Source organism: Larimichthys crocea, chromosome III (genome assembly GCF_000972845.2).
Source record: "Larimichthys crocea isolate SSNF chromosome III, L_crocea_2.0, whole genome shotgun sequence".
Classification (NCBI taxonomy): domain Eukaryota; kingdom Metazoa; phylum Chordata; class Actinopteri; family Sciaenidae; genus Larimichthys; species Larimichthys crocea.
Genome location: NC_040013.1, coordinates 34,334,245 through 34,361,195, shown reverse-complemented (window position 1 = coordinate 34,361,195; position 26,951 = coordinate 34,334,245). Strand labels below are relative to the sequence as shown.

Sequence of the window (26,951 nt, the reverse complement as noted above, 5' to 3'; positions counted from 1 at the left end):
TGGATGTGTAAGCATTACTTTAGAGATCTGTGAAATTCAGTCTGTAGATGAACTCAGAAACAAGTGAAGGAACAGCTGAAAGATACGAAATATAGTATCTGTTTAAAATACACAGTTGCCAATATCGATATATATATATATACACACACATACACACACACACATGATATATATATGATATATGTGTACACATTGAAATCATAAGTCAAAACAGTGCTAAATCTGGCTGAATTATGAAAAGTATAAGTGGTAACATGAAGAGCTGTTTGGGAGCCGACTCTTCTTGGTGAACTGAGTCTAATGATCTGACTCCCTAAAAAGATCCGAACTTCCCATCACTTATTCTACTTCCGGCACATTGACATATGACCTAGCAGCCTCCTAAAGCAGCGCCCCCCTACGGCACAAAAAGTCCCAATAAAAATGTAATTATACCACATGTGTACACATTACCATATGCTTCTTTACCCGTATGTAGAAACTGAGTAATGTAAGTCTTAAGTTATATGATTTAACTGTGTACAAACAGTGTTAGCATCACAGAACGTCGAGGCTCTTGAAGCCAGCCTTAAAAATGCTCCCTTTGGACGCCCTCAAAAAATGTCGTAAATTTGACTTTTGCACAACATAATCATGGGGAAAAAATCTAATTTAGAGTATCTGAATGTACACTACACTGAAAGAGTAAACTTTAGAGAGGGTGAGCAAAGAAGTCGTGTCTTAGTATTGATAGGGGAATTTTTTTTGGCCAGTAAATTACGTTATACTTGAGTTTTGCACCTCAGACGCATTTTCTACGCTGATCCAAACAGTTTTATTCAAATTATCAATTTGTAGAGTAAAAAACATCAACTTCATACTTCTCTAACAATGTGGCGTTTCTCAGTACTCTATTGCAAACAGAGAAAAGCCATGACATGACATCGCTGAGGTCAAAGTAATCGTTACAGGGGGGGTTACGTGAAGGCAACATCCGGCGCAGAGTAAACAGTGGCTGTGCAGCGGCGTGTCAAACTAGCCTGTGAGCTAACGATGCATTTTCGCCAGGTTTTGCGCACACAGTTCGTCTGGACAAGAACAACTCACCTGAACAGTTTACACCGCGTTTGTCGAGCCGAGGTAGCTGTTCAAAAAACAAACCTACTTGCTCTCGTCTTTGTACATGTGTTACTTTCGTCGGCTGCAGCAGAGCAGTCTGACAGCCCTGGTGGTAGCTGCGGGAAACCTGCAGAGCTCCACCACCGAGAGGTTTGGTTTATAACGCCACATGGGAGTTGTTTGGGCATGCTTTGTGTCTCTGACAGCGACACGTATCAGCTCTGAGCTCTTATTTCCTCTGTGTCTTGTGTCTCACTGACCCTCAGAGACCACTGTGCACCAAAAGTGACGAGGTGAAGTTGGCAGAGGAGGCCAGCAAGAAGTATGGCTCCCCGGCTCCGACCATCTTCTCTAAAGTGATTGACAAAAGCATCCCTGCGGATATTATTTATGAAGATGACAAGGTAAACAAGCAACGTCTTCAGAGACATGTTGGACTTGCTCTTACCGGCCAACAAAATGCTTGTTCCTGCAATGTTTCCAGTTCAACACCTAATAAAAGTCTTTTTATGTGTTTGTTATTCAGTGTTTGGCATTCAGGGATATCAACCCACAGGCCCCTGTTCATTTTCTGGTTATCCCAAGGGTCCCGATACCCAGAATAAGTGAGGCCAGAGATGATGATGCAGAGGTAGGTTTGTCAACCCATTTTCTAAAAGAAGAAGAAGAAGATATACTTTATTAATCCCTCGATGGGGAAATTATTTTTTCACTCTATTTTTATTTTTACATGCATTTTGAACCCAGAGACACACACACACACATGCAGTACAAGGGCATAGACATGCAAATGTGGAGAGAGATGGTGGAGTGATGGGCAGCCCCCCTGAGGAGCGCCCAGCGAGCAGTTGGGGGGGATCGGTGCCTTGCTCAAGGGCACCTCGGCAGTGCCCAGGAGGTGAACTGGCACCTCTCCAGCTACCAGTCCACCTTCCATATTTTGGGTCCATGCTGGACTTGAACCGGCCACCCTCCAGTTCCCAAGCCAAGTCCCAATGGACTGAGCTACTGCCACCCCTAAACCTGCTAGCCCTCATTTATTATTTTTTACTGTGCTGCTATGACAGTATCCAGACTCAGAGAGTTTCGGATCCATACTCCTGATAATTTAAGGGATAGTTCAGGTTTATCCACAGTCATCCACTTATCTATAGTCAGGTGACATCACTCATTGCACCCACAGTTTAGAGAAGCAGCACAGAAGCAGAGCAATGCACAGCTGTGGACGGGTCAGCAGAAAAAACACATTGTAGCCTCATAAAAAAGGCCCACCACCTCCTTTTTCTTTGGCACAAGATGTTAATTTTTTTGAGGTGGGGTTTTTTATGTGGCTAAAATGTCCACAGCCGTGCATAGCTCTGCTTCTGTGCCAGCATCACTGTCGGCTTCTCCAAGCTGGGGTTGCACCGACCACTGTCTACTGTAGGTAATACACTGCTCCTTAAAAATACCTGAAATATCTTTTTTATCTCAAAGATGTTGGTTGAGAGTTGGTGTCATTGACATAGGCCAATCAGATTCTTACCCCAAACATAAAGAAACATTTCTTTGTGGACATTGTTGCCACAAAGTTAGAAGCACACGATAGTCTAAAAAAGTTTTCTGTAATTGAAACTAAGCGGTCTAGCTCACACCCTTCAGAATATAGCCCCAGACCAGACAAATAACTAGTATGAGTGATGTGTACCTGTGACTTTTTTTTGTTTGCCTAATTTAAAAAAAACAACAAACAAACACTGGGAGAACATACAAACTCTACACATAAGGCCCCCAGCTTACCCCCAGGTTCACACCTAGAGCCAGTTGTTGTTTGCGTAATGTCTCTTTACTGTCACTGTCACCGAATGCAACAAAAGCAAAGGAACATCTCTGCGCCACAACTAATAATCATCCAAAATCATTAGTAGTTTATTTCTCACTTTTCCGAGTGGATTTGATTGTAAAGCAGAGAATATAAATCATTTTCTAAACTGAAATAGTGAATATGTGTCCCGAGGCATATTGTTTCATTAGTTATTACCAGAAAGCAACATACATGACCGTAGCCTTAAATCTAGAATTAGATAGTGTAGCAACAAACAATGCAGTTTTATTTATGTCGTCCATTTCATTAAAGGTAAATTCAAACATGCCCTATATTAAAATGCATACAGCATGAAGCGATGAAGATTAAAAAATAGTATTTCCGGGATATAGCGTGCAGCACTTTTGCTTTACCACAAAATTTCTCCATGCCCAGTCACACACAATTTTAGGCCATATGTTATAAAAATTAGAGTTATACTGGGGTGCAGATGTCTTAACTCACACAGATAGTGTGTGTCTCGCATACCTCCCTTAGTTGGCCTCTGTTTTACTGAGGCTGGTACTGTAGGGAGGGACACTTATAAATTAGTGGTACAAGGACAGGAGAGACAGGCTAGGCGAGTACCATGTGAATGTAAAATATAGTGCTCATTACTGAGTAGTAAACCAACTAAAGGAATGTTATGACGTTATCTGTATCAGTGGGGAGGTGTCAGAAGCAGCCCATTTTTGAACACTGTATAAGAACCTATTGATAGTGCTCCTCAGGGAGCCTTTTCTCTGTAACCCTCTTGTGTGTTGCACTGTTAAACGCTCCTTCTTGTACAAGAATATTAAATTCAACTTAAACTTTGATACTTTGAATCCAGTCCTCTTTATTTAAGGGTTCTTCTTAAAAATTCTCGTAACACCTTAAACGTTACATCACCATCTCATTTATCATCTGTTTTTTCAACTTTCAGCTCTTAGGGCATTTGCTGGTTGTTGCTAAAAATGTGGCAAAACAAGAATCTCTAAATAAAGGATACAGAGTTGGTAAGTTACTTGATTTCGTTGATAACTGTAATGTGCCTCTAGTTGTTTATATGAAAATACAAACTGTTTATTTACTTGCACTTTGAGTTCTGGGTATGTTTCTGTCATCTGCAGTGATCAATGATGGAAAGCACGGTGCTCAGTCAGTCTACCACCTTCATGTCCATGTCCTAGGAGGAAGGCAGATGATGTGGCCACCAGGATAATGGTTTCATGTGTCTGTTAGTCTTTTGTGTGTGTCTTTCATGTGATTAATCCCATAATCTTGCCATGAAGCATTGTACTACACAGAATATGACATGTAAATATGTTGATCTTCACAAATGTAATAATCCGGAAACATAGATTATGTTTGATAAATAAAGACACTATTTCTAATATGGGAATCTAAAAACTCAGTTCTTTAATCCGTTTCGCAGATTATTGCCAGCAGATAATACAACTACCCACTACAAAATACAATGAGAAGTTAAATCTAGACAGCAGTAGGAGTTTTTATGAGTAGTTTTATTCTCAGGAAAAAAAGTTTTTATGCATGTGTTGTCATGTTTTCATCTTAAATTGTTCCAAACATAAAAACACATCTTCATTCAACATAAAGCCACAGGTTTTAAACAACCAATCAAAAAGGGGGGCCAGATCTCACAGCACCAAATATCAAACATCTTACACAATTACTAAGTAAACAATAAATGTAAAACATATAGTAATACTGTGGACATTTAAATACACACTAAACATATTAAAATTTCGATGTATCTTAAGTAACTCACACATGGGAGCTTTAAAAGTTAATAAAATACACTTTATTTCTTGTAGTAATACTCTTCTGTTATTAAACTACTTTATTAAGCTGCAAGTTTTTATCCTGATCTACTGAATATTTTGTGAATTATTCAGATTATTTAAATTTTTTAATTTATTTATTTTTTTATTTCTGATCATGATTAAAATTCCTTATTTACTTCAGAAACACGGTGGTGGAATGTAGGTATGTGGAAGAAAGGAAGAACTCGGTTGTTCTCAATGAAAAGTTTTAACACTGAGAAACCTGTCTGAAGGCACACTACAACATCTATTGCCTGCAGCACTTTTAAAAATGTTTCTTTCTTGCAGTTTCAGTCTACTCACTAATCATTCACAACCTTCAAAGATGACATGTGGCCAGGGTCCAAAAAGCAGATATTACTATTATTGAGGGTTAAAGTCTGGTTTTGGGGAAAGATGTGGTATGATATGATGTCACAAAGGTAAGTATGTGTCATTTGGGAAAGAGGGTTGACCTTTCCCCTGTATTTACTTAAGGGATTGTATGTGGGTTAAACACATGTAGCTGTGAGATATACTGTAAATATAGTAGCTCAGCAGAAAAGAGGAAGCAAGGCCGGTATTAAAGTAACAGGGTTTTTGACTTTTAAAACTTCTTCTATGTTGATGTGTCAATCTGGTAGAAAAAATCCGAGTTGCACAAGTTTTGTTAAACTGTTGAATAACTTTTTATGGGTCAAAACATCATCTATGTGGATAGATGAGGTTTTGACCCAGAGGCAGTTTGTCTAATTTGATTATTTCTCAGACTTTGTCATAAAAATTAACAGTCATTATCAGATAATGACTGTTAATTTGGGATAATGAAAGTCTATGTATATTTTTTACATTGCTTTATAGGATCCATCATTCTCTTCTGGTCCCCTATTTTATTTTTAAAGGGGCAACAGTTGAACACTTGCACCGAGCAAAGGTTCATCCAGGTCCATTTTGCACTGTACTTGCTTCAGAGCTACTGTTTTTAATTTCAATTTCACATTTTAATTTCAAGCTTTAACTTGTGGAGTCCTTACATGTTGACAGAAGCAAACTGAATCAAGCAGGCTCCGGGGGACGTATGGTAAATATGTTTGAGACAAACACATGACAAATAGATGCATATACCCCTGTTCAGTGTAAGCAGGCTCCTCTACTTTTATTGTTTGGTCAACAGAGTCTTTAAACAATCTACTACACAATGAGTTGCTCTAGTTAAAACTTAAACCGCTGCAAGTGTGAGCTGTTTTCTCCTGGTCTCATCTAAATATCCGTAACTTTAGCAGGTTTTCTGTTTTTCCTGTGGGACTGTAGGACTACTACAAGATTCAACACAGCACAGTTTTTCTTTTTTCTTTTCTGGGTAATGTACAAATCCAAATCATTAATGAGACTGAAATCTACTTTTTGAATTCACTTTGATAATTGTGTAATCCAGAGCAAAGACTGTCTGGCTTCACAATGCCACACTAGTTTTGTTGTTTGAACTTTGGTTTACAAAAATTTTGACCAAAGGTCTCTTAAAAACCTGAGGTTCGATTTAGAGAACTTTTATTTGATCTCTACGGATATGTTGGATTGATTACTCTTGGCAGTGTAATTATTAGAAGCTATAACTTGTGAAGACAGATATTTGAATCATTTCCACTGTTGCTAAGTATACACACTAGATGGCATTATTTGGCTGTCTGCAGTACATATACAAAAAATGAGGAAGATATCAAGCCTTGTTTTTAACTTTTTCATTATTTACATATTAATTAATATCCAAGTTAACTAGCAGTGACTGAAATGCAGAATATTCTTATCCTTAAGTATGATCATTTGCCTCAGTGGTGCCCACAATTTAGGGCAAAGAGTAAAAATAGTGCATGTGTGCAGATGTCCCAATACTTTTTTGGCCCAATATTCAAAGTTTCAACATTATTCCTGCTGGACAAACTAGTGATGACAGTCCTTGGCTCTGACCTGTTGCAGTGACATTGATGCAATGTCAGTTTCATATAAATGAGCTGTTTCATAATAGATAAGCTTATCTGCACGGAGGACCATCGGTGGAAGACATCCTGAGTGTTTTAATGTTAATTTGACTTCACATCCATTTAAGATTCACTCTGTTATTTCAGCTAATGCAAGATGAGCCTCCACAAAAAATCATCTAAGAGAAATGGTGTTGCAGTTGGGGATCAGCTGAATGGAGCTACTAAAAAACTTTTACCAGGTAAGAGTCTGAGCATAATGGTAGAAGTAAATATTGAAAAACAAAAATCTTTCAGCATCACATGCAGAGACAAGTTGTAAAAAAAAAAAAAAGGGTTGTGAATAGATGTTGCTGGCCACATTGTGTGTGTCATGCAAGCAACCATGTGCTTCCACAGGTGTCAAATTATGCACCAAGATCTAAACTACAATGTTTTTGTTCTGTGCATCAATAGGCAGAAGTGGCTGACCTTTGTGAAAACAGCTGCAGACTTTACTTTTAGGTGACGCATTTACAGTCAGTGTGTCACCGAGAGAAGGGAAACGCACCTGAGGCCAGAGAGCTGAACAATAGATAAAAGTTTGAGGAATCAAGTGGCCTTTGTGCTGTCTTGAAAACAAGTACAGCGTTATTGTGTGTGTTCTTTTGTGTCCTCAATCTAGTAATTCAAGTCTACTTTTTATGTCCAAACCTGACTGGTTGGTAGTCGTGCTGGTGGTCAGAGTTTTTCAATACCTGTACCCTATGAACCCATTATGATTGCTAATCCCTACTGCCCCAAAAATATGAAACAATTACTCACTTACTTGAATCCAGCCCAGCTCACAAACTGGACTGAGCACATCTGAGAGTACCCAAGAGTGGCCCACACATAAAATGGCAAATGGTATTATTTCAAATGAATATAGTTTTTTTTTTTTATTTCTGACACCCCAAAATTGAGTGCAATCACTCTGGTTAATCTTTTTTTTTAACCTATTAATGTGGTATTACATTATGTGATGTTGCTGTGAGGCAACCTGCAAATCATGTTGCTGTGATAAGTGTAAAAACAGCAGGGGTGAAACAGATATGTCAAATTATCCTGTCTCTTCTACTAAAGGAGAAACTTGTTTTGTTTTGGCTTGTCTTCTGAATTTGACTTTGACTCATAAATGATAGGTGAGTATGGCTGCCCCTAATGTTGTTGTTCCTAATACAGAAGGGCTCAAGGTAGTTCCCCTGTCGCCTGCAACTCTGGCAACAACTCTGGCCCCAGCTGACCAGCTCTGGAGCACCAGTAGAGACAAGGCAGTCAAGCTGAGGATGGAGGGCTCAGGCGCGGCCTCATACACTCCAATCACAATCCATCAGATGTTCCTGGAGACGCTGGAAAAGTACCCAGATCATCCAGCGTTGGCTTTCAAGAAAGAGGGCCAGTGGGTGTTTTGGACGTTTAGGCAGTACTATGAGCAGTGCCGGGCAGCTGCTAAAAGTTTCCTCAAGGTTTGTTCTGCATATATTCCACAGAAAATATATTATTACTACAGATATTTGGGTAGTGACATTGTTTGGCATGTGACATTGAAGTGCTTTTAGCTTTAATTTAAGGGTATATACATCAATTTTGGGTCAACGATGTAGTTGTTGCGCTACAAACTGTCATACTGTAGGCAGTTTCAGGCAAGGGATCTGGCTGGTGGGGGAACTAAAATCTTGTGTAATCGTATAAGTCACAGGAGGGATAAACAGATAGATCTCCCACATCATTTTCCTGCTTCACAAAATGTGAGAATTTATGGCTTTTATCTTATTTATAAAAACTTAAAGGCCCAGTGTGTAATATTTATGAGGCTCTATTTACTGAATTAGCCAAAAATTTAATGTAATATCCATAACCGTGTTTTCATTAGTGTATAATCACCTGAAAGTAGGAATTGTTATGTTCTTATCTTCAGGTGAATCTTTATATCTACAGATGCCACAGGTCCTCTTGCACGAGACTCACCATGTTGCACCCTATTCCTAGAACAGCCCAGAACAGACAAACCAAACACTGGCTCTAGATAGAGTGATTCACATTTTTAATGTCTATTGCAGCCATTGAAGTTTGTCCTTTATTTTTCCTTATGCTTGGAAAAGGAGGGTGTGTGGAAGGAGTAGCAATCAGCGACTACACCACTAGATGTCACTAAATTCTACACAGTGATTTCTTTAATTTAATGAGGAGCCCAACATAAATGGATAAAAATGTATGAATAAATTAATTACACTGTTAGTTAAATATTTAAAATAAAAATAAAAAAGAAGCTTTTCCTTTGAGTGTCAAGCAGTTAGTAAAAATAGCAAAAATTTCTTTTCATTTGCAACCAACCAGTTGATCAAACAAATCAAACAAAATGTATTTGAACTCTTTCACTCTTATCTATTCCCGGCACAACATTTCAGTCATTTTTCTCTTCACATTTCATCAGCCTTATCAGTGTCTAAGGGAGGCAGTGTCTCTGGGGCCAATGCCAGCTGACACTGGGTGAAAGGTTACCAGTTTATCATGGGCTATATCAATGCTGAAATATAACAGCCCTTCACACTCACGTTCACATCTATGGGCAATTTAAAGTCTCCAATTAACCTATTTACCTGTATGTCTTTGGACTGTCGGAGGAAGCCGACCCAAAGAAATCAGCAGACAGATTTTTCCTGGTGATGCTCTTCCAGACTTTTACTGCAGCCATCTTGACTTCTTGCCTCCTTTAAGGGTATTTTAATTTTAGTGCGGTCTTCAACAAATAACAGCAAACCTGAAAGTCAGTTAGATTATATTAAATTTAACATTCTTGTCATTGCACAAAGTACTGAAACAACAAAGTGCCGTTTTGCATCTAACCAGAAGTGCAAAAAGCAGTAAAGTGCCGAGAAATGTACATACGTACTTCTCCTGTTTCATAGACATATTAGTGTCCCATGAGGTGAAGTGGCTTTTGAAAGGAAATGTAGGTCAAGAGAACAAATAGTGTGAAGCTAATTAAAGATGCATGTTCACATAACATACCTGTCTTCTTTTAGTTGGGGCTAGAGCGTTACCATGGTGTGGGAATTCTGGGATTCAACTCCCCTGAGTGGTTCATCGCAGACGTCGGCTGCATCTTTGCTGGGTAATATCACATCTAAGGATCTTCCACTGTCATACTTGTAGATTCCTCAGCAATGTTTCACCTGATACTGCTCATTTATCTCATAGTTCGTCTCTGTGTCTCTGCCCACATCTGTTTGTGCTTGTGCTTTAAGCTTGCCATTTCTTTCTTGACAGTATACCCAGCTGTTAGATAGATGAGTGACATCAAAGACTTACATTTTCTGTACAATAATTCATATACAAAAGCAATATAGCTGGCTTTAATCAGGCTTTTCTGATTAAACTTAGATGAATAATAATTATAAAACACTGACTCTAGTCATTACTGCTCATTCATTTGATTTTAACTGTTGGCAAATGACCAAAATGTATTTGTACCACAGGGGTCTGGCAACTGGAATTTACACTACCAACTCGACTGAAGCTTGTCACTATGTGGCTGCCAACGCTGAGGCCAATATCCTGGTTGTGGAGAACCAGAAACAGCTTGAAAAAATCCTGCAGGTCGAGATTTTATTTATTATAGCACCAGCCCTTATTGTGCCTGTGTTAACTATTTGCAAAGACAGACAAGAATCTGTCCTCACATAACAGTGCAGTTTGTTGTTCCCCACAGGTTAAAGATCAGCTACCTCATCTGAAAGCCATTGTGCAGTATAAAGGCGAGCTGCAGCAGAAAGCACCATTCCTGTATACAGTACGTCTACAAAAACATACCTATTAAGTAGATAAGTCACATCTGATATATGATCCTGTGTGTAATGCTACAGTTGCACTGTTGAAAACATTAAATATATGAAACATTTCTGTATTTCTGTAGTGGGCAGAGTTCATGAAGCTGGGAGAGGATGTGCCTGAAGCGCAGCTGAATGCCATGATTGACAGCCTTCGAGCCAACGAGTGCTGTACGCTCATCTATACGTCTGGAACCACTGGCAACCCCAAAGGAGTCATGTTGAGCCACGACAATGTGAGTTGTCTAGATACTTTTCTGAAGCTGATGTTGTGTGTGTGGTGTGAGCAGCTTCCTTGCGGATTTGTATTGTACAAATTAAAGAAAGATATTTGGATAAAAACTCTCAGATGACTCCTCTCCCACTTTTTAATGTGCAGCTGACATGGACGATCCGAACAACAGTTTACATGATGGCTGTTAAACCTGCTGAGGAGGTAGTGGTCAGTTACCTGCCACTCAGCCATGCGGCAGCCCAGGTGTTTGACATTTGGATGGGTATTTGTTATGCCATGACCACCTACTTTGCAGAGCCAGATGCTCTCAAGGTAAGAATGCCTACTGTTGTATAAACATGGAATTAATAGTGAAGGTTTCCTATTCTGACTATAATCCCCATTCTTCATTTTTTTTCCAGGGCTCCTTAGGAACTACACTGAAAGAGGCTCGTCCAACTTGTTTCCTGGCGGTTCCTCGTGTGTGGGAGAAGATGCAGGAGAAGATGAAAGCTGTTGGTGCCAAGGGATCTCCATTGAAGAAGAAAGTGGCGGGCTGGGCCAAGTCCATAGGCCTGCAGCATAGCTACAGTGTGATGAACGGGTGAGACAGCAGCAGGAATCATTTGTTAGAACTGAGCAAGTAAAGTGTTTTTTTAGGAACAGTACTTTGACTTTCGTATCTCGAAATTGTCACTTACTATCTCATAATTATGGGAACAGATTTTATAATTGTGATATATGTATCTCTTGATCATGAAAAAAGTGTGATTCCCGGCAAATTCTAACCTCAAAAATATAACTTCTGGCTCTGGCGTAATGTTTACTTTATCTTTTGGGTTACAGAGAGAATGAGGTGCCGTGGGGCTTTGTGCTGGCTAATAATCTGGTCTTTAAGAAGGTGCGTGCTGCACTGGGCTTAGACCGCTGCAGGTTTTGCTTCTCAGGCGCTGCTCCCACAAGCAGAGAAACATTGGAATACTTCATGAGCCTGAACATCCCTGTGTTGGGGATATACGGCATGAGTGAAAGCTCCGGCCCACACACCATCTCCTCTAACGAAGAATACCGTATCACAAGGTCAGCAGCAAAGCATTCGAATCAAGTGTCAACTGTAATAAAAATGTGTTGTTTACATGGATGGAAGATGCTGTGACAACTAGTTGTTGCTATCCAATGAGACACAGAAAACCAATAAAACCAATCCATAAATGAACCATACATAAACTTAACTTGATCGTCACATTTATATTATAATAAGACTATTTTGCATCGTTTCTAATATGAAATGTGACCATGATGCATTACACATGCACACTCGGTCTTGTGGATAGGTTTCTTGCAACTCTATGACTTAATAGCTCTGTCAGCAAAGTGATTGTAACAGATCAGACAATTCATATTAATGGTGTATTAAAGAGGCACTTAAAACAGCAAAGAAAGGGGCACAATAGCATGTTTTGACAGATAATGTTACACTACACCTGTAGCCGCTTAGCACATAGCTGTAGCTAACATGTCTGCATAGATTAGCTGATTATATGGCCTTGAATCAGTCAATTAATAAAATGCTTAATTGATCCAAAGCCAAGTTTACATCTTAAATCTTTTTGACGAGTCAGTTACCTAAAAAGATACATTCACATACCTTTCTGGGTTTTGTGATGAAGCGATGAAGTTGGATGTTTTGGTGGTCTTGACACTGTTTTTTCAGTAGTATGCAAGGTGTATAGCTGAATTCAGATTTGATTATTTGTGGACTAGCCCCCTTCATTACAGCTGCCTCATATGTTGGTCTCCTGCATCCTAATAGGAAGCCAAGTTAAAATGGTCACAATTAGAACTGCAAATCAAGTGTTCTTACCTAGAAAGTAACAACTTATGATTTGTCTGTTCAGCTGTGGAAGGCCGATAGCAGGTTGCAAGACAAAGCTGGACAATCCAGATAAAGACGGGATTGGAGAAATATGCTTCTGGGGTCGAAACACCTTTATGGGCTACCTGAACTCACCTGAAAAAACAGCAGAGGCTATTGACCAGGATGGTTGGCTGCACTCTGGAGATCTGGGAATACACGACCAGCATGGTTTCCTGTACATCACAGGAAGGATCAAGGGTAAGCTGTGGCCAAATATACTTCTTTGCATGTTCTTAGTTTGGGAAAAATGCAAGACAAGACAAGAAGTCTTTTAGAGCATTTTTGGTACGAAACATAGATTTGCACAGATTAACTAATCTTTGTCTGCTTTTTACTGAGTGGTCTAATTAAACATGTGACAAATAGGTCTGGCCGACATATACACCAATACGTTGATCAGCTGAGAAAAAGAGTCATGTCTGCATTCTTAATTCACAAATCTGGATTTATAATCTGTGTCCATAAATTAGTAAACTGTGCATATGGATGTACACTAGGCTGGTAACCAGTAGGTTTTTGGCCAAAAGATGTCAACATACAATAAAAAACAAGCTACTAATTGTTGTTGTGACAACAATCGTCAGAGTCGTTAAGGTCACATGAGGTCTGTTGTGAACAATAGTCGTTCAGATCACCTGAGCACCAAAGTGGATGATAGTTGTTGGAGTTGATTTACAACCAAGTCCAGTTGGTTCTCGAAAACACAATGCAATGTTTTATCAGACACTACAGAGGTAATTTTGTGTCTGTGTTTTGCATAGAGCTGATCATCACTGCTGGTGGGGAGAACATCCCTCCTGTGCCCATCGAGGATGCACTGAAGGCTGAAGTGCCCATCATCAGCAACGCCATGCTGATCGGAGACAAGCAGAAGTTCCTCTCCATGCTGCTCACTCTCAAAGTAACCTGCCTCCATTCCTGCAGTCAGTCACAGCTCCTACATGAATAAAACAAGACAATAATTACCCTTCTCTCTGTTTCCTCAGTGTGTCGTGGATGACAACGCTGAGCCAACAGATGAGCTGACCCCCGAGGCTTTGGACTTTTGCCAGCGGAATGGCGTCAAAGCAACCAAGGTGTCAGAGATAATAGCCAATAAGGAGCCAGCTATCTACACAGCCATCCAGGAGGGTTTGGAGCTTGTCAATGCCAGAGCAACGTCCAACGCCCAGAAGGTCCAGAAGTGGGTCCTACTAGAGCGAGACTTCTCTATAAGTGGAGGAGAACTGGGTGAGTCACTGGAATTTGTTTTGCTCCCTTTAATAACTCTTCTTTTTGGCATTAAAACTGCACCATAATGTAATTAGACAAGCCTTGTGACTCTGCCACATGCCAAACAACATTCCAGTAAAGTTGGTTTCATAGCGATTACATCTCTCTCTTAGATACCTTTTTAAAGCCAACATGGATCAAATGCTATTGTGTAGGTGTCGCTTAATAGAAACTAAATCTTAATGTTGAATCAACATTGAATCAACCTGCTTTTCTTTTTTGTCTGTGCAGGACCCACCATGAAACTGAGGAGGCCCGTTGTTTTGAAGATGTACCAGGAGAAAATAAATGAAATGTATGCAGTGGCAAAACAGTAGTGCACAGAGATGAGATAATACTGAAGAGAAGCAGTCATGAAAAACTTGGGGCATGTTTCTGAACATTGTATCAGGCCCAGAGGTTGCGTTGGGAAATGAAAGTTAAGAGCGAAAAAACTGAAAACATATTCTGATTGTGTTGTATTAAAAGAACAGAGATTTGTGCTATTTTGTTTAAAAGGTAACATTTTTCTTTGATCAATCAATATTTAAGCTATTAAATGCACATACAGTTTCACAACAGCCGTGCACATTTTGTAAATATAACATCCAAGACAGAGCTTAAATTTTGCCATTTACTGCATGGTATATACAGATGAATTGTACATTATAACTTTGCATCACAGCTACATGGGAAACACTGGAAACACAGTCACCATTTATTTTTTTTGAGGCAGATTTTGTTAAACCACAATCCACTGTGACCTGAAAGATGAAACTCTCTTGTTTGATCTTCAGCAAATGGATTTTATTTTTGAAGCAGCAGTTTGTATTTGAGTATTTTACAGCATTGATTGCCATTTTTTGGTCTCATCTAAGATAATCCCCATTACATCTAAATACTGGAGGAAATATTTAATTGAGTATTTTCATAATATGAAAAGATTTCGCCAATCACAAAAGTTCTTTTGGTGTACAGTTTAACTAATATTTAAATGTTCAATTATTGTCAATAAAAAAAATTTAGTTATTTGGACAAATTCATCAAACCAGGTTAAAAATGTCTGTATTTCTTTTTTCTTTTCTTTTTTTTTTTCAAAAATTTGAATCAATAGTTTTGTGGAGTGAATGTGTAAATAAAATCTTGAGTAAAAATGACATGATTCATATTAAACAATGCACCAAGATCTAAACAAAACTAAAGTTGTTTGCACATCATTCTGCATTAAACTGACTGTTTCCAAATTTAAAGTGTCACTGAACACAGAAAAAGGTACGTGGTCTCAAAGAGCCGTAACAATAGAACAAATGTTTAAGAACAACAAGATAAAACAGGAATTTCCAGCTTTCCCTTTCTGCCGAGGAGCAAACAAAGCAAAAGAAGACAACAGGACAGAAGAATCAATACAACCAGAGGGTTTTGGTGAGACTCACAAGTAAGAGAGCAGAAACAGTGAAGGCAGGAAAAGAAGATGACTTACAATAATAGGTTACAATAAAAAAGAATAAAAAACAAATAGTAGGAGAATTTCAGCAAGGCTTTAATGCATTTTTGGTTAAAACATACAGCATTGTTCTTTCATGCTCTCAATATAGTAACTCGATGTATTCTCTATTGCATGTGCTACTTCCTCTCACTAAACCTGATTGGCAAGTAGGCAGGTATCACAGGTATAACATCTTCCTGTTGTCTCAGGTAACAGTAAAGCCGTCCCCTTTCCACTGCAAAACCTGCAAATCATGTTGCTCTGAAACAGCAGATGTAATCCAGAGATGTCTGCAGTTGTCTCATGCACTCGACTCTTCAACTAAAGGACACGCTTGTTTGGTTTTGGCTTGGTGTTGTAGTCATCGGATTTGTTACTAATGGCAGGAAAATACAGCTGCCCTTGTTGTCCCAATGCAGAAGAGCCCAAGGCAGTTCCCCTGTCGTCGGCGACTCTGGGAGCAACCCTAGCCCCAGCTGAACAGCTATGGAGCACCACTAGAGACAACGCTGTGAAGCTGAGAATGGAGGGCTCAGGCCCGGCTTCAAACACACCAATCACCATCCATCAGATGTTCCTGGAGACGGTGGAAAAGTACCCAGAGTATCCAGCTTTGGCTTCCAAACAAGAGGGTCGGTGGGTGTTTGTGACATGGAGGCAATACTATGAGCAGTGCCGGGCAGCAGCTAAAAGTTTCCTTAAGGTTTGTTCTGCATTTATTTCAGCACATTGGAATAAAACATTAACTGTGAAATTGAAGTGCTTTTATCCAATTTGTCTCAACTATGCAGGAATTTTAGCCAATTCTCAACAGAAACTGTAGTACTGTAGGTAGTTTCATGTGATTTGCATTTTTAAAAGGAACAAAATTTACATGTTTCCATAAGGTCATCATATATAACAATACAACCCACAGACATCATCAGACAGTTAGTGTTTTTCCAGGTCTTGACTTCTAACTTTCGTGCTAAAGATCTCTTCAGCAGGTCTTCAGCAGGTTGCAGCAAAGCTGAAAGTCAGTACTTTAAAGTCATAGTCACTGTTTCATTCAAATCTAGTGCACAGAAGCAGAGCCAAAGCAATGGAAAGTATTATAATTACTTTCTGCCTGCACTGTATGTAATATTCTACACTTATAAATTAAACTACTATAGCAGTGAACCTTATTCCAGCAATTACAGGCTGCACAACACTTTCAGTTCTTGGCACCTCTTTTGTAAACAGTTTCTCAGAATGTACTTCTCTCTGGTGTGAGAACGCACAACTGAAAATTAATACTTGGCTGTGTGAAATTCACACTCGTGGCACATCTCCTGTTTCATAGACATTTAGTGTCCTATGAGGTGGAGTGGCTTTTGAAACGAGATGTAGGTCAAGAGTATACGCAATGTGCCGCTCTGTCATTAAAGATACATGTTCGTTTAAAAAAAACACGCAACCTGTCTTCTTTTAGTTGGGGCTGGAGCGTTACCATGGTGTGGGAATTCTGGGATTCAACTCCCCTGAGTGGTTCATCTCAGACATCGGCTGCATCCTCGCTGGGTAATATCACATCTAAGGATCTTCCACTGTTCGTTGTATTTGAGTTTCATCAGCAATGTTTCACCTGATACTACCATATTTATGTCTGTGTCTCTGCCCACACCTTTGTGTTTATAGTTCTAGGAAATCTAATGTGGGTGTTAAGCTTGCTATTTCCTTACTGCTTTCTAGAAAATTATGGACACAATAAAAAGTTTTGTCAGTAAACCCAGCTGTTGAAATAGATTACTTACATTTTTTGTAAGATTCATAAACAGAAATGTTGCTTTTGTGTTTTTGTGTAACTTTCATACAGACATTCTGATTGTTGTTTTAGATAGCTTGACAGCTTGTGGGTTGTTTTAAAATCCCATTTAGGATGCTTCTAAGATAATATTCTTCACATTATTGTGTAAGAGACCTTGTATATGATTTAAAGGTCCAGTGTGTAGGATTTAGTGGTGCCTAGCAGCGAAGTTGTAGATTGCAACCTGATGAATACTCTCCTGTTTCTCTCTGCCTGCAAAATTCACATAAAAAGCAAAAGGCCATATTTAGATCAGTGTTTGGTTTGTCTGCTCAGGGCTACTGTACAAAAATGGCCATTCAACATGGCAGACTCCATGGAAGAGGCCCCGCTCTCACTGTAGATATAAAGGGCTCATTTTTAGACAACAAAAACAACAATTCTTATACTCAGGTTATTATACACCAATGAAACATACTAATTAATATTGTATTCTATTCCCACAAAGAAATACTCCTAAATCTTACACACTGGTCCTTTGATTTGATATATCTTGTTTTATCATTGTATCAATCAATCAATGAGGTTTTCCTGATTAACTAGGCAAATGACCAAAATGTATTTGTACCACAGGGGTCTGGCAACTGGAATTTACACTACCAACTCACCAGAAGCTTGTCAGTATGTGGCTGCCAACTGTGAGGCCAATATCCTGGTTGTGGAGAACCAGAAACAGCTTGAGAAAATCTTGCAGGTCAGGAGCTTTATTATAGCACCAGCCCTTATTGTGCCTGTGTTAACTATTTGCAAAGACAGACAAGAATCTGTCCTCACATAACAGTGCAGTTTGTTGTTCCCAACAGGTTAAAGATCAGCTACCTCATCTGAAAGCCATTGTGCAGTATAAAGGCGAGCTGCAGCAGAAAGCACCATTCCTGTATACAGTACGTCCACGAAAACATACCTATTAAGTAGATAAGTCACATCTGATATATGATCCTGTGTGTAATGCTACAGTTGCACTGTTGAAAAAATTAAATATATGAAACATTTCTGTATTTCTGTAGTGGGCAGAGTTCATGAAGCTGGGAGAGGATGTGCCTGAAGAGCAGCTGAATGCCATGATTAACAGCCTTCGAGCCAACGAGTGCTGTACGCTCATCTATACGTCTGGAACCACTGGCAACCCCAAAGGAGTCATGTTGAGCCACGACAATGTGAGTTGTCTAGACAAGATACTTTTATCCTCTTAAATTGTTTTGACGCAACTTGACTGGTTTTAAATGTGTTTCCTTTTTAACGCTGCAACTAATTATTTAATTATTTTTCTTTGGTTATTATTATTTGGTTTATTAAAAAGGCAAAAAAAAAAAAAAAAACTGCCCATGATAACTTTCCATAGACCTCTTTAGGTGTTTTGTTCAGTTTGACCAAAAGCCAGAAACCCAAATACATTAGATTTACAATGATATATGAACAAGAAAAGCAGTTGTGGCCTCCTTTGAATAGCTTGCTTGATGACTGATTATCCTTAAATGGAAAAAGACTGCACCACCATCTGATAAACCCTGGATGGTGAATGTATAGACATACCTCAAACTCAAATAGCTGAACCATACTATGAGCGTCTCAACCTGAAGGCTGGATAAGATCTAGCAACCTTTTCTGCTCTATTCTTAAAATGTAATTATTCCTTTTATATTATGCACGTGTGTGACAGATGTATGCTGATGTTGTGTGAAATGTTGTGTTCTGTAAGTAAACTCTCAGGTGACTCCTCTCCCACTTATTAATCTGCAGCTGACATGGACAGTCCAAAGCGCACTTTCTATGGTAAATCTCAAAGAAGCTCAGGAGGTAGTGGTCAGTTACCTGCCACTCAGCCACGCAGCAGCCCAGATGTTTGACATGTGGATGTGTATTTGTTATGCCGTGACTACCTACTTTGCAGAGCCAGATGCTCTTAAGGTAAGAATGCCTACTGTTGTATAAACATGGAATTAATAGTGAAGGTTTCCTATTCTGACTATAATCCCCATTCTTCATTTTCCCAGGGCTCCTTAGGAACTACACTGAAAGAGGCTCGTCCAACTTGTTTCTTGGGGGTTCCTCGTGTGTGGGAGAAGATGCAGGAGAAGATGAAAGCTGTTGGTGTCAAGGCAACCCCAATGAGGAAGAGAGTGGCGGACTGGGCCAAGTCCATAGGCCTGCAGTATAATTACAGTATGATGAATGGGTGAGACATCAGCTCGGATCCTTTGTTAGGATTTAGCAAGCACATTAGAGTCCATTTGTTTATAATTTGTTAATTGTTAATTGTTTTGGGTCACAAAATACACCTGGGATTGTTGTAAATGATGACATCTGATCTCATAATAATGAGGTCTGAAGACATTGTGTGTGTGATTGCTGCATGTTGTAGGGCGGATGCAAAACTGCATTACTAGCTTTAAAAGTTGAAGGAGCTGAAATAGTTCATTGGAAAAGTAGGAAAGGGTCTGATAAGTATGAATGGGATTCAAAAGTTTAATAATAATACTCATGATGTATAAATGTGGAACATCTTTATGGTTTAATGGGCAACCAAAAGTGTAAAAGAATCGACATGAACTGAAGTTTGTGTGTGCGAATGATTGAACATGATTTGAAAGTTCAGTGATACCAATAATGTATGAAAGACGTGGAACATTTGAAAGTGTAGATGGAGTTTCTGTGTGAATGTATGAATGAGGTGATAAGAGTTGAAAATGCATGAAATACTCTGAGAATTTGCAAAATTTGAACATTCTGTTCATTCTTTTGACTGAAAAGAATTTCCTAGAAAACCTTGAAAATTGTGTAAAAACCAGCACTACATTCAGTTTTTTGAATGAAGTTTCTACACTGAAAAATGTGGAAGTGCTTTAGTGAAAACAGAGCAGAAATAATAATTCTGTTCGTAGAAAAACATTTACACTCAGATATAAGATACAGCCAGTGCCTGTACAGAATCTATTCAACAATTGTTGAGATATTTCCTTCTGGGCCAAAATGCTGGACCAGTAGATAGACTGGCATTGCTATCTTGGTGATGTTTCATTTTTCTTCTACACGCAAAATTATTTATTATTTCACTAAACTTCACTTTTCTTCAGAATAGTGTTAGACCCAATTCTTAATTCCTAACAAATGTTAACCTCAAAAATATATCCTCTGGCTCTGGTGTGAAGTTTACTTTATCTTTTGTTACAGGGAGAATCGGGTGCCATGGGGCTTCTCAATGGCTAATGCTATGGTCTTTAAGAAGGTGCGTGCTGCGCTGGGCTTAGACCGCTGCAAGATCTGCTTCACGGGTGCTGCTCCGATCACCAAAGAAACATTGGAATACTTCATGAGCCTGAACATCCCTGTGATGGAGATATATGGCATGAGTGAAAGCTCAGGCCCACACACCGTCTCCTCTAACGAAGAATACCGTATCACAAGGTCAGCAGCAAAGCATTCGAATGAGTCAACTGTAATAAAAATGTGTTGTTTACATAGATGGAAGATGCTGTGACAAATACCTCTCTGGTGAAAATTGTACTTGAAGGGGAGCTCCACAATTTGAACATATCGGTTTAGAAGTGATGCTGCTTGAGTCAGTGAAGTTTGATCAAGTTTGAAAATTAAAAAAATCTGGAATTGTGGAGTTAGAAAGAAGTGAGTTTATCAGAGCTCTGTAAGCTGCTCTTTCTCTTTGCTTGAGGCTACATTCATATCTCTGAATGAACAGCTGAACTGCTATGTTGACAGGGAAGAAGAAGAATTGGAATAAAAATCAGTGCTGTGCTCTTTTAAAAGTTGTTCATAGTTCACTGACATTATGTTGCTGAATGTTGTTGACTTGATGATTTGTCTTTTCAGCTGTGGAAAGGTGATGACAGGCTGCCAAACGAAACTGGACAATCCAGATGAGGACGGGAATGGGGAAATATGTTTCTGGGGTCGGCACGTCTTTATGGGCTATCTGAACATGCCTGACAAAACAGCAGAGGCTATTGACCAGAATGGCTGGCTGCACTCTGGTGATCTGGGAAAACATGACCAGACCGGCTTCCTGTACATCACAGGAAGGATCAAGGGTAAGCTGTGGTCAAAAAGACTTCTTTGATTTTCATACATCACAAAAAACATTTGTAATGTGATTATTTGAGACCTAATAGTATTTGTTAGCAACCATCGTAGCATTACGAGACAGTGAAAGTAACTAAATAATTAGTAACTAATTATTATTATTACAGTGTTATTTATTTATTGGATCGTCGTTCATCCTGTACTTGATTTCAATTTTGAGACACATTACTTTGTTTGAGTATAGGGGTATGCCATATGATATAATTTACTGCAATATCTGTATATATGTAATAGGATTTACAAAATCGTATTATGGCAAATTGGCTGACATTTTGTCTTTTGCATAGAGCTGATCATCACTGCTGGTGGGGAGAACATCCCTCCTGTGCCCATCGAGGATGCACTGAAGGCTGAAGTGCCCATCATCAGCAACGCCATGCTGATCGGAGACAAGCAGAAGTTCCTCTCCATGCTGCTCACTCTCAAAGTAACCTGCCTCCATTCCTGCAGTCAGTCACAGCTCCTACATGAATAAAACAAGACAATAATTACCCTTCTCTCTGTTTCCTCAGTGTGTCGTGGATGACAACGCTGAGCCAACAGATGAGCTGACCCCCGAGGCTTTGGACTTTTGTCAGCGGAATGGCGTCAGAGCAACCAAGGTGTCAGAGATAATAGCCAATAAGGAGCCACCTATCTACACAGCCATCCAGGAGGGTTTGGAGCGTGTCAATGCCAGAGCAACGTCCAACGCCCAGAAGGTCCAGAAGTGGGTCATACTAGAGCGAGACTTCTCTATAAGTGGAGGAGAACTGGGTGAGTCACTGGAGTTTGTTTTGCTCCCTTTAATAACTCTTCTTTTTGGCATTAAAACTGCACCATAATGTAATTAGACAAGCCTTGTGACTGTGCCACATGCCAAACAACATTCCAGTAAAGTTGGTTTCATAGCGATTACATCTCTCTCTTAGATACCTTTTAGATACCTTAGATACCTATTGTGTAGGTGTCGCTTAATAGAAACTGAATCTTAATGTTGAATCAACATTGAATCAACCTGCTTTTCTTTTTTGTCTGTGCAGGACCCACCATGAAACTGAGGAGGCCCATTGTTGTGAAGATGTACCAGGAGAAAATAAATGAAATGTATGCAGTGGCAAAACTGTAGTGCACAGAGATGAGATAATACTGAAGAGACACGGATTGTGTAATATTTAAAGAAGTAGAGGTTTGTGCTGCTTTGTTTGAAAACATAAAGTGTCTCTTCGATCGGTCGATATTTAAGCTATTAAATGCGCATACAGTTTCACAGCAGCCTTGCACACTTTGTAAATAAAACAAATCAGAGCCAAAATCTTACCATTTACTGTATGGCACAAACAGGTAAATTGTACAGTATAACTTTGCACAAGCCACATGCAAGATAGAAAACACTGGAAACATAGTCATCATTTAATTTTTTACAGTTTTTGAAGAACATTTTGTAAACTATAATCCACTGTGACCTCTGTTTTATAATGTGAACAAACAAACAATATAAGTAGCCTAAATCTCTCCAATCACAAGCTTGTGCAAATTGTAAAGCATATATTTTCATTTGTGCTTCTCCATGTACAGTTTGACTAATATTGAAATGTTTATTTTGAGATTTGAGATCGTTTCCACGATTGTCAATAAAAAGTGAGTGATTTGGACAAATTGACCAAACTGTGTGCATTTTTTTTTTTTACGTTTTTTTAATTTTTAGGATGAATGTGAACTGATGCCGTGTCACATTTTCAACAGAGAAACCCAAATGCAGGACACAGAGTCAGATAATTCGATGACTAATACAGGAGATACATACATTCGTGTCTCTCAGACTTTGCTAAAATTTGCTCGGGCTGATGGCCTACAAGTTGAGAGTCTTTATGGCTGGGGGGTGTGCTCAGAGGGAGAGTAGTGAATGGGACCTGAGAACATATGCTTTTCTCTCATAAATTACCTGTAATTGTTAGGTGTTCACCTGTCACTCAAACATTTGCTCTCCTTTCTGAGGGCAAAGACACCACATAAGTGAGAGTGGGGATACTGAACCATGGGGCAGATCTTCTGTCCGTGTGATTTCCCCAAAGTTAGTCATGGGGCACAACAAGGGCCTCCTAGTGATTGTCGTAGCTTCTTCCTGGTCATCAAGCACTGGCTGGCAGAGATAACTCATCTTCTTTACCAGAGGAAATGTGTAGGGACCACAGAGAGATTGGTTCTGTATGCCTATGAGTGGTTCAATCTGATGACCTTGGGTCTCACTCCCTGGTGAGGATTACAACCTCATCCTGCTTTCAAAGTTTCTGGGGTCTTATTCCCCCAATTGACCCTGTGTTCTTCTCCTCAGAAGACCTTAGGAAGACCATGAGTGGTTGTGCCCAGTGTGAGCTTTACGTATCTACATGCACCGAACTAAAAGCTGTAAGAAAAGTGAAATTGTGTGCAATTGGGGAAGTCAGTCTCAAAGCAGCCCTCTCTTACTGGATTGTGGGGGCTGTTTAGAGTATAGCTCTAAGGGTTTGTGGCCACCAGAGGGGCTAGTTGCACATTTAACTAGGAGTCTCATTCTCAGTCTCAGTCCATTTAGGAGATATGGACCACAGCAAAATGGGCCTCCCCACACATCATGGCCAGATTTTAAAGGCTTGATGTTACAACTCCTCCATTATCCCATTCAGTACTTAGTATCTTTACCATGAGTGAGTGCTTCACCAGACCACCCTTATTAATAACTGGTAGCGATGAAGAACAAATATACATAAACATTTCATTCAGGGTGAACATAAGGTCATATTTTCAGTTTCAATACAAAAATCTAAAGACATTCCCATCAGCTGCACTTTACATGCTATCACTAGCAGCTAGCTCAAAGCAACATTGTGCCAACGTACAGCCCCACAGAGCCACTAGCTTGGTTATAGTTCTTCATTTAAAACTAATAATTATCAGTATTTTTAGAGATTATTTTCTTTAAAATGTTCTATTTGTGTATATTTATATATTCTATATTATATATTTGATTTTAGCATATCAAAGATCTCATTTATTTTGAAAAGGTTGACAACCAGCAAAAAATACAGCAGCTGAGTTTTTTGGACTCCTTCTCTTTCTTATCTTTAGGGATTTAGGGTTAGTAAAGATAATTTTCACTTGTTTTCAAACAGCAACACTTGACACATAAAACATATGAAAACTATAAAACATAATGAATTGTGAATGAATTCAGAAAATGGATAGTCAATGGGACTGTGCGTAATTACAGTGTGTGTAACAAAACCAGAGGCTACAGTTAAAAAAAATATATAGAGAAAGCTTAAACAACCAACCAGAGCCAAATGGGGGTCATGTTTTTTTGTTCTTTCTGTAGTTCTGTTTTTCCTCTCAAATTGTAAAAGAAATTTCTAGATGTGTAGAAAAATCCCCAAACGCATATCAGATTGCATTCTTGGATGACCGGTTATGCAGCCTCTCATTTTAGTGCACTTTTTCCAGATAAAGTTACAATGGCATTTCAGGACTGTCTCAGTTCAGCTAGAGGGTGATAATATATCTAAACATCTCATCCTCCAGCATTGTTTGACCAAACTAAACTATTTGTACAGGGTTGGGCTAATGGCTGCACATTCAGTACAGGCTCTTGACGTATTGTACAGATAATGATATCAGATCTATAAGTAAACACTAAACAGGTTTCTGAACAAAGGAAACATCAAACAGGATCCCAGTGACTGCAAAAGCTTAGCTAGAAAACATAATGTGTTAATTAAAGCTGCAAGCAGCGATGGTCGGGCCCTCGCACATGTGCGCTAACATAACAAGAAGTTTCAGACAGATCTGAGAAGGCACTTTCTGCCGATTTCTTCTTTGAATCTTTTTATGGATCGCCACACCATTTCCTCAAAATTCATCATTTTGATAACTTTTACTCAGGAAGTCTATATGAACACACCTACCAAGTTTGAAGTGAATGGGATGAAATCGCTAGGAGGAGTTTGTTCAAACATGACCCCTTCTCAACCAGCCCGAAACACAAAAAATCCTTAAATATCTCGCTTTCTTAATATTGGTCTTAACAACCACGTGAAGTTTCAGACAGCTCCGAGGAACACTTTTGCCCGAAAATCAGCCCAAAAGTAAATGGAGTCTCATATTTTTTCGAAAAAATCGGCACTGTTGACTTTGACATGCCATCACGGCCACACCCTCTGATGAAAAGTTGTTATTTTAATAAATTTTCATTGTCGAGGCCTTAAGAACACACACGCCAAGTTTTAAACGCATCGGATAAAATCCCTAGGAGGAGTTCGTTCAAATGCGACCCCTGGAAATGACCCCAAAAACACAAAAAGGCCAACTTTGACAAAAATTGGACGCCATACACTTCACCAAGAGACTTTTTTGTTCGTCTGGGCATGTTACTTACTCCCTCCAAATTTCGTACACATGGATGAAACCGTGGTGAGGGGCACCGCCAAAAACACACATCTAGGTGGCGCTGTTGAGCCATATGTGTACTTCCATGTGCGAGACCCCCAAAATGCGTAATTGTACTCCTTTGGGGGTGTAGGCAATTTTTTGTGAGTTTTCAAGGGGATATGGGCCGTCGAAAATTACTTTTAAACGTCGTTCAGCGTTCGAAATCCAATAGGGCCTCGCCCCAGCGTGCCGTGCTCGAGCCCTAATTAGTTTGGTGAGAGGAGAGGCAACACGACTGTAATCACTGATCAATCTGCCGCAGAAATTAGCAAACCCAAGAAACTGTTGGAGCTGTTTAAGGGACAATGTCTGGGCCGCTGTCTGAATATTCACAGGATCCATCTTTACCTGCCCGCTCTCAAGAATGTAACATGAAACACACATTTTTCATTCTTAACAACCCACTTATTTCCTTCTATCCTGGCCAGATGCTAGGCATTCCTGAGGTCCAGTTAAGAAAACATGGTTCATGGCTCCCCAAAGAGGCTCAAAGGGAGAAGTGATAAGGGGAAGAGTAAACATGTTTTTAATGGTGATGTTGTTGAGTCCCTGAGTGTAGGGTCCTTGGCAGCAAAGAAGAAACCAGCACCAACAGGTTTAAGATGAAAACAGGTTGTATGGATAACTATAGTGTCGTGGAGCTCCGGGAGCAGCGATAGAGATGGTGTGGAGGGATAGAAAGAGCATGCTGTTTACTAAATTCTCATCTATCATGATAGACAGAATGAATGGAAGTTCAGTGACTGAAGGAAAACAGCAGCTTCAACTGGAGCAAGAGCAGACTGAAGACAAGAGGAATGACATCATCACTTTGCCAGCAGACTAGTTGGGGGATGTCGGGATTGTGTTTCTGTAGGGCTGACCAAGAAACGTGGGAGCACGAGAGGACTGAATAACATGAAACTGGATGGTTTGGCCGTGGTTACCAGTGTAAAGAACCTGCAGGTTTGCAGAAAAAACAGACCTAGGAAGTTTTCAACAGCTCCAAAGACAACCAAAGTAAGCAGAGACTGGTGGTTTCTTAGATTAGATTCATCTCTATCCGCTAACTCATGATTAACTGAATCTGTCAAAGGCCTGCACTGTGGTGACCCTGGTTCTCTGGTTAATGTGTAACAGGAAGGAAGATCAAAAACCTTTAAA

General features: G+C 39.5%; 3 protein-coding genes across 4 annotated transcripts; all 3 read left to right on the top strand.

Moving 5' to 3' along the window:
* The first annotated feature begins 257 nt into the window (after positions 1-257).
* Positions 258-4,319, top strand: hint2 (histidine triad nucleotide binding protein 2). Of its 2 annotated transcripts, none has more exons than XM_027275721.1 (5): positions 258-1,248; positions 1,365-1,502; positions 1,625-1,729; positions 3,867-3,939; positions 4,054-4,319. In XM_027275721.1, exons 1-5 carry the CDS (start codon positions 1,033-1,035, stop codon positions 4,143-4,145), a joined length of 624 nt encoding a protein of 207 aa, XP_027131522.1. In that variant the 5' UTR covers positions 258-1,032; the 3' UTR covers positions 4,146-4,319. The 2 variants fall into 2 exon arrangements, with proteins under 2 accessions (XP_027131522.1, XP_010729193.2); XM_010730891.3 differs by having other exon boundaries at positions 702-1,119.
* A 1,393-nt stretch (positions 4,320-5,712) lies between these two features.
* Positions 5,713-14,520, top strand: LOC104918995 (long-chain-fatty-acid--CoA ligase ACSBG2). The gene is made up of 14 exons (XM_027275706.1): positions 5,713-6,106; positions 6,870-6,964; positions 7,926-8,209; positions 9,770-9,858; positions 10,223-10,343; positions 10,456-10,536; positions 10,660-10,809; positions 10,953-11,120; positions 11,210-11,391; positions 11,634-11,867; positions 12,686-12,903; positions 13,467-13,606; positions 13,692-13,935; positions 14,209-14,520. Exons 2-14 carry the CDS (start codon positions 6,880-6,882, stop codon positions 14,292-14,294), a joined length of 2,082 nt encoding a protein of 693 aa, XP_027131507.1. The 5' UTR covers positions 5,713-6,106; positions 6,870-6,879; the 3' UTR covers positions 14,295-14,520.
* Positions 14,521-15,628: 1,108 nt separating this feature from the next.
* On the top strand, positions 15,629-23,003 carry LOC104918996 (long-chain-fatty-acid--CoA ligase ACSBG2). The gene is made up of 12 exons (XM_019255702.2): positions 15,629-16,145; positions 16,896-16,984; positions 17,844-17,964; positions 18,074-18,154; positions 18,278-18,427; positions 19,011-19,178; positions 19,265-19,446; positions 20,442-20,675; positions 21,096-21,313; positions 21,653-21,792; positions 21,878-22,121; positions 22,388-23,003. Exons 1-12 carry the CDS (start codon positions 15,822-15,824, stop codon positions 22,471-22,473), a joined length of 2,037 nt encoding a protein of 678 aa, XP_019111247.2. The 5' UTR covers positions 15,629-15,821; the 3' UTR covers positions 22,474-23,003.
* Positions 23,004-26,951: the final 3,948 nt, after the last annotated feature.